This window comes from Bos mutus, chromosome 8, assembly GCF_027580195.1.
Source record: "Bos mutus isolate GX-2022 chromosome 8, NWIPB_WYAK_1.1, whole genome shotgun sequence".
NCBI lineage: Eukaryota > Metazoa > Chordata > Mammalia > Artiodactyla > Bovidae > Bos > Bos mutus.
The window spans coordinates 94,985,813-94,995,481 of NC_091624.1; the positions used below are offsets into that span (position 1 = coordinate 94,985,813).

Consider the following 9,669-nt stretch of genomic DNA (forward strand, 5'->3'; position numbering starts at 1 on the left):
GTGCATGCTATACCAAAGACCTAGGAATTTCTCCTGTACCCAAAACACTCAGAACATGCTTGCTTCTTCAACCACGGACTCCTTGAGATCATGGACTTATCTTACCCATCCTTCTTCAAGAGCTAGCCCAGTGACTGGCATGTAGTAGATGCTAAAAATACGGTTTTGAATAAATGAGGATAAAATGTGGAATCACAATAAAGGGAAGAAATTTGAGGTAAGGGGGATAAGATGACAAAACTGTCCCTGACGGAAAATACAGGGACCTTCAAGGTGGTGGACGATAGCCAAATTTCCAGCCACCTCCATCATCCACTGGCAGAACCTATTAGTATAGAAGTTCAACTGAACAAACTCTTAGCTTGGTTAGTACAACGAAACTGTCTCAAAGCAGCAGGAACTATGCTAAGGTCCCTGAGTGGGTACAGGTGGAGGGGACACAAAATTGGGAGTTCAGCACTTATACAATTATTTACTTTAAAAAGCCAGAATTAAGGAGGACAAAGCACTGTAAAAGCCCCAAAGAGGAACAAGCAGTTCTGACTGAGACAATTCAAGAAGCTTTAGGAATAAGAAGTAGTATGACGTATGGAAGGAGGTCTGGCCTTCAGAAGACATTGGCATTTTATAAACATATATTTATTGTTATGCATACATACACACAGAGTTTATAAATGCATAGTTCATACTTCTTAATTATTTTTCTTAATGTTTGTAGCATACATACGTCTAGATTTTTTTTCTGTACATGTATGCATGTGTTTATATTTAACAGACTCTATATACTACCATGTAAACTTGCTTTTAAGCTGTAAAGCTTGCCCATCTAAATAACCAAGTATAATCCCACAGCATAATTTTGAATGCTTGCACAGACATTTTCTACTGATGATTTACTTAACCAAGTACCCACTGCTGAACATTTTAATTGTTTTCAGTTTTTCCTGTGATGAACTTCCTGACAGGTAAGTCCTTAGAGACATTCATCATTATTTCTTAGAGATAAATTTCCAGAGGGAGAATTCTGAGTCAAAGATCATGTACATTTTTAAGGCTTTTGATATATATCACCATTTTGCTCTCAAAGAAGTCTGTGTCAGTTTATAATCCTGTATAAAAGGTTTCATTTTCCCGATTATTTTTCTAAGTTAGTCATCGCACAAAATATCTCTGCAAAATCAGAGTTTATACAGAGACAGCATATAAAGTAACATATGTAGTAGGTTTTCTTCTCAAAATAAATCAGTCCAAAAAGCCAGGATTTTAAGAAATCTCACTTGTCTACAATTAGTCCTTGGTGCAGCCAATTAATTTAGACATGAACATTTTAAGCCAAATTTCCAGTCAAAGTCTGCCATGCTTGAGGAACGGTGGTTGCTCACCATTCTAAAATGACTTTATTAAAAATTAATGCATTTCTTTTTTTTTAAGGTGGTAATTAAAACTCCCCTTTTAATGGCATCCCATTTCAGGTTCCTGGAGAAAAAAAATCCACTTTTTTTGGGCATACCAAAAGAAGCCTCAGTTCAGTTCAGTTCAGTCGCTCAGTCGTGTCCGACTCCCTGCAACCCCATGAATCGCAGCACGCCAGGCCTCCCTGTCCATCACCAACTCCCAGAGTTCACCCAGACTCACGTCCATCGAGTCAGTGATGCCATCCAGCCATCTCATCCTCTGTCGTCCCCTTCTCCTCCTGCCCCCAATCCCTCCCAGCATCAGTCTTTTCCAGTGAGTCAACTCTTCGCATGAGGTGGCCAAAGTACTGGAGCTTCAGCTTTAGCATCATTCTTTCCAAAGAAATCCCAGGGCTGATCTCCTTCAGAATGGACTGGTTGGATCTCCTTGCAGTCCAAGGGACTCGCAAGAGTCTTCTCCAACACCACAGTTCAAAAGCATCAATTCTTCGGCTCTCAGCCTTCTTCACAGTCCAACTCTCACATCCATACATGACCACAGGAAAAACCATAGCCTTGACTAGATGGACCTTTGTTGGCAAAGTAATGTCTCTGCTTTTGAATATGCTATCTAGGTTGTCATAACTTTCCTTCTGGTCAAAGAAAGTGAAAATCATAAATGGTGGACAGCCATCATCACCCCAGGAATATTGGTCCAGGTGTGAATTAGTTTGGCTAAAGTGGGTGATCACCTACTCACATACCTCCTCAAAAACAAATAAGAACAAAAAATCTTTACAGCACACAGAGCTTCTCAGCAAGCAAGAAAATTAAACTAAAGTTTTAAAATACTACTAAACCACATCTAAAAGTTTAGATACTATAAGAGAGAAGTTAATGAGGCAGAAAAATATTCCCCAGTATACAAGCCCCTGGAGGATTTCTAAGAAAGAGATCAGAGGCATACAAAATGCTAGGTGGGGATGGTAAGTGCTGGTTCAGGTTTCACTACAGGAAAGGACAGTTGGAGAGTTCCAACATTTTCTAGTGGCAATACAAAACTAAGTTGGTCTAGTCTTCTATGCGATAAGTGCCATGCTCAATGATCCACTCTGTTTTTCATCTTTCTTGAGACACAAAAAACTCAAATAAAAGAGAAAATATCCAAATATAGAAGTTTAACAAGACTGGAAAAAAACCTCAACCATGTTATGTTCTAGTGGCCTTGCAATCAAATAATCATAGTCATTTGGTCAACGTCTACGATTAACTCCATGAGAGAAGAGATTTGGTTATAGGGCCAGGTACAAAAAAATATTTTCTTGGAGGATCGTTCTCTCTTATGTAACAGTGTTGGGTGAGCAAGTGTATAGAATCATAGCTTTCAGGGCTTTCCGAAACAGTCTGCATCTGTCCTGTGCTGATGATTATATCGGACTGGGATGGATCATCCAGCCATCGATGATAACACAATCATAATGCTCTGCTCACTTTTCTCAAAAAAAAAAAAAAAGACAACACTTCCAAAGTCAGCGTAGTCACCCCAAATCTAAAAAGCCTCAGAGGCAAAGAAGCTGAAATGCTGAGTATCATAAAATGATTAATGCAAAAACTCCTCCCCACCAAAGATACCCAGGTGTATAAAAGGCACACAAAGGAATACTTCAGACCTAAAACCTCATTGTCAACCTCTGAATCTTGTGGATTTTTCACCTCCATGGGCGAGGGGAAAAAAATGATCACCAAGCCTGATGGGATTCGAAAGTATGTGTGGCTGGCATGCCTCATGGGTCTGTTTATCACTGGCATCCTCTCTCTGGACTGTAACTCGCTGAATGTTCGCCTGAGGAGAGTCACCTGGCAGAATCTGCAACTTCTGAGCACAATGAGCAATTCATTTCCTATAGAGTGTCTACAAGAAAGAAAAGCTTTCGAGTTGCCCCAAGAGATCCTCTCATACACCCAGCCTCTGAAGAAGAACATCAAGGAGGCCTTCTATGAAATGTCCAAACAGGCCTTCCACATCTTCACTCAAGACACCTTCCAATCCACTTGGGAAGAGAAACACCTGAGACAAGTCCAGATCGGACTTGATCACCAGCTGCAGTACCTGGAGCAATGCTTGGAAGAAGAGGAGGAGGAAAATGAAGACACAAGAGAGAGGGAAGAGCTTCTCTCAGCCGGAGAGGAGACCCTCAGGAAACCCTCAGGAGCTCCGGTCCTCCAGCTGGGCAATCTAGATCTGAGGAGATATTTCAACAGGATAGACAGGTTCCTCAAAGATAAGAAACACAGTCACTGCGCCTGGGAGATTGTCCGAGTGGAAATCAGAAGATGCTTCTACTTCTTTCAGAAACTCACAGCATTACTCAGGAGGAGATAAGGTATTAATGTATTCTAAGAATTAAAATTCTGTTTCTCCCAAAATCTTGTTTTCCTTCTCATCCTCCTCCATCTTCTTTTTAAGGCTTGTGCCATGCCATGGCTCCCCTCGACCGGATTATTGGTGGTTTGGGTAACGGTCATTTTTTTCTGATGCCTTGCAGCATCGGCCACATTCACCTCTCTAAACAAGGTGATGCCTACCACCCCCTGGGTGATCAAGAGTCTTGTTAGGAAATCCTGAAGACAGTTTTAGAGGAAGACTTGCCCTCCCATCCTCTATTCTCTGTTCCTCTTTCCTTTTTCTCTTTTGTACTTGCTTTGTTGCTTTTGAACTCCCTCAAACCAATGGCCAGAGGACACGGCTCAGAGAATACTGCAAAATCTAACACCTCAATGGCTTAACTCTCTTGCTGCCAAGATTGTTTATTCTAGGAAAGTTCAGCACATTACAAGAGCCTGTACAAGATCCCATAGAGTTAAAACCTTTCCTGTCTCCCTACTCTAAAAAAAAAAAAATAGAAATTTTGGACCCATTTGCTTCTCAGCCTGGTTTGGTTAAAATGATAGAAACTTTGCGGGTTGGTATTTTATTACTGCAAGACAGTGAAGATCTGTAATGATATTAGATGGTTGAATGAGATGACCATTAAAGTCTCATTCAACTTTTAAGAGCTTATGATTCTAATACAAACAGCATTGGTCATTCCCAATACATATCATGCGATTTTGACACTTAAAAGCATGAAAAATGCTATAGAGAAGTTTAATATCTGTCTTTTTTTTTATTTTGTACCTGAAATGAAATATCTATGCTTAGACTACGGAAGAATTTCACACTGGAGTCTTCCCAACTAGAAGGCCACTTTCTGCTTGTTAAATAAACTAATCTTCTTACTAATACATGACACTTTAATATACTTTATCTTTTTGAAAGTTATTTTGTACCTAGATTACCCAGATTATTTACTTAAATTTTCTTGTGTGGTCCTTCATTTGTATTAATTCACCTTCTAGTTGAATTTTCTCTACCTTTCTCTCTCCCTTCTACCCCATTTCAGAATCATCTACCTTCAGGCAAGAATTAACAGAGAGATTGTGGCTACCCAAATGCATCACAGAGAGTATCCAGTTCAACTCTTGGAAGGCCTTTACTTGCTATTTGTTTTCAAAGCATGCTGCTAAAAGGTTTAGACTCAAGATTCATCCATAGTTAAATAGTTGGATAGTTAAACTCCAACATAGTTGTACTGAGAAAGTATTAAAATAAAACTCAGTTCAAAAGTTAGAAGAAATGTTTAAAAGAACAAGAACTAGTTGTGGATCACAGTGTACTGGTTACCAGTAGAAGGATCAGACAATAAAACAAGTTCATATCATCCATTTAGTAACAGTAACTCATCAGTAAGTGTTGTAAATTTTTAAAAAGCATTACAAGCTATAAAGGAATTGGGACATGCAAGCTACAAGGCAGAAAGTATACATTTGATATTTTCCATGAATTTCTCTAATAATGCCTTTGCATGATCGCCTTAATGATTCTCCTGGGACCATGTCAGTTACTTTAGCAATTGATGGTTGCAGTCTTGCCAAATGTTTGCAATAATGCAGAAGGAAAGAAAATCAGCACTTCTAGTCAATAGAGCTTGTCTGATTGTACCAGCAGGGGCGGAAGTCACAACGGGATGCTTTTATTCAGAGCACCACTAGTCAGAAAAAGGAGAATATTCTCACTGAAAAATAGGTAAGGACACAAACTGGTAACATCACAAGAAATACTAACAGACAATATGAAAAATGTTTATTCTCATTTGTGATTAGAGAAATGTAAAAGAAGGTAATAAGATACTCCCCTCTCATCAGTCTGGTAGAGATTAAAAAAAAAAAAAGAGTGGTAATGTAGAGTATCAGTGGAGTGCAGGGTACAAAAGAAAAAAATCCTATGTATTGATGGGGAAATGGTAACTGGCACAAGTTTCCTACAGGACAATATAGCTATCTTAAATGTCATAAAAAAAAGTACATTAACCCCTTAGACCTAGTTATCCTATCTCCAGAAATTTATTCCATGTAAGCAATTGGATAAGATTGTTCAATGTAGCCTTATTTATAATATCCCTCCTCCTTCTGTTTTAATTTTCACCTCTGTATTTTTTATTTTTTCTTCAATGCTGGGGAGGGTCTTCTTCTAATCCTAAAATTAAAGAAGTCGTACAAGCTTATCTTTCCCTATAATTACCCTATTTTCCTTACTGGAGTAGACTGGGACAGACATTGCCCTTTCACTTTGTTAAGGATGCTTTTAGACACTTCTTGAGCAACCCAGGCACTTCCTGCTTTTCTAGTGCTGCTGCTGCTAAATTTCAAAGGAATCCTTCCGTGGGGATCATTTTCATAATGCAGTATTTGTAAAGTGCCTTCTGGTGCTTCTAAGATTTTGCTTTCTGTCTTCTGTGGGTCCCACTGGTAACATCCAGAAATTACTGGAGAATGTGTTGTGTGTGTCCTCTCTGCCGACTTCGTCTCCTTTGTTCCTCTTTATTAAATGGAAGCTCAAAAGTTCCCACTCTGGTAGGGCAAACTCCTGTAGCTGTGCAGAGCCACAGTGTCTACTTAAAACCTTCCAGTGGGTACAAGGTCACAGGTGTTCATACAGAAGCTTCCTCCCTCCCCTGGCTTGGGGCACAGATCAAAAAGTGAAGGATAAAAAAATAAAAATAAAAATAAGAGCCTCCCTGAGCCTTCCTGGGAGAGGCACTGACTGTATGTCAGACAGAAAAAGCTAACAATAGTAATGTAAGGCTATGTGCAGGTATACATTTCAACAGGTGTACAGACACAGTCTCCCCTCACCAGCTAAGCAACTCTGGGAGCACCATCTGGGGACCCTGCCCTCTGAGAGTGGCTACTACGTTTTTGCCCAAATTCTATTCCCCCCACCCTCCGAGGCATAGTTGATTTACAATATTATATTAGTTTCAGGTGTAAGTCCTAGGTCTTTAATAATCCTTGGTCACTAAGAATAAGCACCGTGTTTAAGCACACAACTTGATCGGAAAGGCAGAGTAATAACAGGGTCCCTATAACCTCACCGGAGAAGGCAATGGCACCCCGCTCCAGTACTCTTGCCTGGAAAATTCCATGGACGGAGGAGCCTGCAATCCCTTGAGTCGCTAAGAGTCAGACATGACTGAGAGACTTCACTTTCTTTCTCTTTTCACTTTCATGCATTGGAGAAGGAAATGGCAACCCCCTCCAGTGTTCTTGCCTGGAGAATCCCAGAGATGGGGGAGCCTGGTGGGCTGCCGTCTCTGGGGTCGCACAGAGTCGGACACGACTGAAGCAACTTAGCTTAGCTTTAGCTTATAACCTCACCGGCGCACTCACAGGGGAATTCGGTCCCCAGCTACAGATTCGCAGGGACTGAGAAACGTCTACACAGTCAGTGCTGAGTCCTCCAGGTCTGCTCTTACCAAATGTTGAGGGGGTACCCGGGCTTTAAACTGGAGCTCTGTGCGAAGTCAGGACCCCAGGTTCATTCTGGAGGGAGCCACTTCACTCCTATTTCTAAGCAAAGTCTCGAGGCTTCCTAGGTTATTTCTATATCTCCATTAGTGGCTCGGCGGTATAGAATCCGCCTGCAATGCAGCAGACTCAGGAGACCCGAGTTACAGAAGGGGACCCTTCCCGACATGGGTCGGGAAGATTCTCTGAAGAAGGAAATGACAACCCATTCCAGTGTTCTTGCCTGGGAAATTCCATGGACTACAGTCCACCGGGTCGCAAAAGGGTCGGACACGACTGAGCACAGCACAGTACACACGCTCTCCTTAAGGAGGGCGACTCGCCTGCCCTTCGGCCCTTGGAAACTCAGAGCCTTAGTCTCAGAGCCTTAGATTTAGCTATTTGCCTATCAGATCTGCCCTGATCCCGTCCCACCGCCTTTCAACGGGCCAACCACACGCCTTTAGGCGGAGATTGGAATCCACCGGAACTCACAGGAAAAGGGCACCCGAGATTGGGGCAGCACCTCGCTTCCACTCTCTCCCGCGAGCGGCACCTTCTGGATCTGCGCTCCGCGGCGCGCTAGGGATAAGATCTGAGAAATGCGCCCGGGGCCACAGGCAGCGGAGGAGGCGGGGAAGGAACAACTTTCCCTCCGCCCTCTCACCGCAAGGCCCGGGAGGGGCGGCCCCGCAGGGGTCGGGCTCCTCGCCTTCCCCAGGCAGGCTCCCGGGCGCAAGCTGGCCGGGAGGCTGGCGTAGGGGGGCGGGGGAGGAGGACGAGAGGGGCTTCCTTGTCTCCCGAGCCCCGCCAGATGTTAGAAAGGCGAACAATAGGGGAAACGCCGAGAAACAAAAGGCCATTCGCCTCGATCTCCATCGGCTCTGTCGCGTGGTCCCTGCGGGACGGACGTCTGGGAGGGGTCAGGGAGGTGGGTGAGGGGGGATCTTGAGAAGTCTGGGGTGTCGGTCTGGTACTTACTTGCCAGGCGCCGGGGGTCGGCCCTGTACCCTTCCAGAGGGGTCCAAAGGCAGGGAGGAGCAATCAGAGGAAAGTTGAAGGGTTTTCACCTTCTTCCTGAGTGCAGGGAAAGGGAGGGGCTGGATTCCAGATGTTTGACAGTTGTTGGCCCAGGGGTTACGAAGGATTTGTACGCCCTTTACACACCCTCTCCCTTCGCGAAGCATCAGCAGTCCCCGGGGCGACCCGGCCGACGCAGCGGAGTTTCCCCTTCTGAGTCCCGAGCCGAGCCTCCGCCTTCAATACCAAGACGCCCTAAACGTGGTCCCCCTGCCCGGGCGCACTTTGGTAAAAGTTTGTCTTCCCGCCACCCACAGTCCAGCATGCACTCTGCAATGATCTGCGATCCGGGATGGATTCGGGGACAGAGTCGTACCCGCCCCCTCCTCCCCAAGACAAGAACGAGTTCATTGATAGATCTTTAAAAATCAAGGCCCCGGAGCCCGGAGAGGACTCTCGTTCCAACCCGGGAAGGGAGCGGGAGGAGGCTGCCAGAAGCCAAGACGCGGGCAGGGGTCTGAGGCGGATTCCAGCCCCGGAAGCAGGCTGAGGGCGGGCGGGGAAACAGGGTCCGCCGCCTCCCGCCCTCCTGTTGCACTCGCCCCAGGTGTGCCCCGCACCTCTAAACCGCCCGGGCGCGACCCGGGGCGAGCGGCTGCGAGCTGCGCCACCTCCCCTCGCTCGAAGCGAGTTCTCACTCACCGTGGGGTTTTACCTTCAGCCCCGGGGCCCTGTCGGCTCGCCGCGCCGGGGCAGCTGCAGGCGGCGCGAGAGGAAGAGGGTGAGCTCGGGGCAGGAGGGGCGACGCTCGCGGATCCAGTGAGGGGCTCCCGGGCCAGCGCGCGCGGTCTCAGCAAGCGCGCGGGCGAGCGAGCACCGGGCTCCAGCTGCCGCCGCCGCCGCTCCAGAGCAGCCCCCACCGGCACCCGCAGAACGGCTCTCTTTTGCCAGGGCGCGAGCGGAGCGGGGACCCCCTGGCGGCCGCCTTCGGAATGGCAGCTCCCTAGGGAAGAGACGTCAGGTCGCCTTAGGGTCATCGTCCCTCCGGAAAGAGGTGGGGAATGGACCGTCTGAGCGGGGCTCCCAGCCTTGTGGAAAAAACATTGACCCTCTGGCCAGGGCGGGGAGAAAGCTATCAGATCAGAAAGAATGAGTTCTGGATCCACCATGGTCACATCCAAGGCACCTAGAGAGGGGGAAATTGCTTACCTTCTCCAAGATTTTTTGACTTGAAAAATGCTGTGGACTGCCGGACAGAGAATAGCAGTCATCATTGGAAAATACTTCAAGATTCTAGCAAATTCACTAGAATAAGCTGAGGGTAATGAAATGAGCATGGACCTTGAATCCCAACCCACAGCCTGCCCCT

At 45.6% G+C, this 9,669-nt stretch overlaps 2 protein-coding genes across 4 annotated transcripts in view; one reads left to right on the forward strand and one right to left on the reverse strand.

The window, feature by feature from the left end:
- MOB3B (MOB kinase activator 3B) overlaps positions 1-9,234 on the reverse strand; it is a 235,145-nt gene extending 225,911 nt beyond the window's left edge. The window contains exons 1-2 of one of the 3 annotated variants that reach the window (XM_070375974.1): positions 9,003-9,232; positions 8,262-8,357 (exon numbers count right to left, since the gene is read on the reverse strand). The gene's annotated coding sequence lies outside the window, so the exon portion shown is untranslated. Of the gene's footprint in view, positions 1-8,261; positions 8,358-9,002 lie in introns of all 3 variants that reach the window. The other 2 variants (XM_070375976.1, XM_070375973.1) reach the window with 2 other exon arrangements.
- On the forward strand, positions 1,974-4,520 carry IFNK (interferon kappa). The gene has a single exon (XM_070376141.1). It carries the CDS (start codon positions 2,998-3,000, stop codon positions 3,775-3,777), a length of 780 nt encoding a protein of 259 aa, XP_070232242.1. The 5' UTR covers positions 1,974-2,997; the 3' UTR covers positions 3,778-4,520.
- Positions 9,235-9,669: the final 435 nt, after the last annotated feature.

Excerpts from the sequence above, each read along its gene's own strand:
- IFNK (XM_070376141.1), top strand. The coding sequence starts at position 2,998 with ATGCAAAAACTCCTCCCCACCAAAGATACCCAGGTGTATAAAAGGCAC.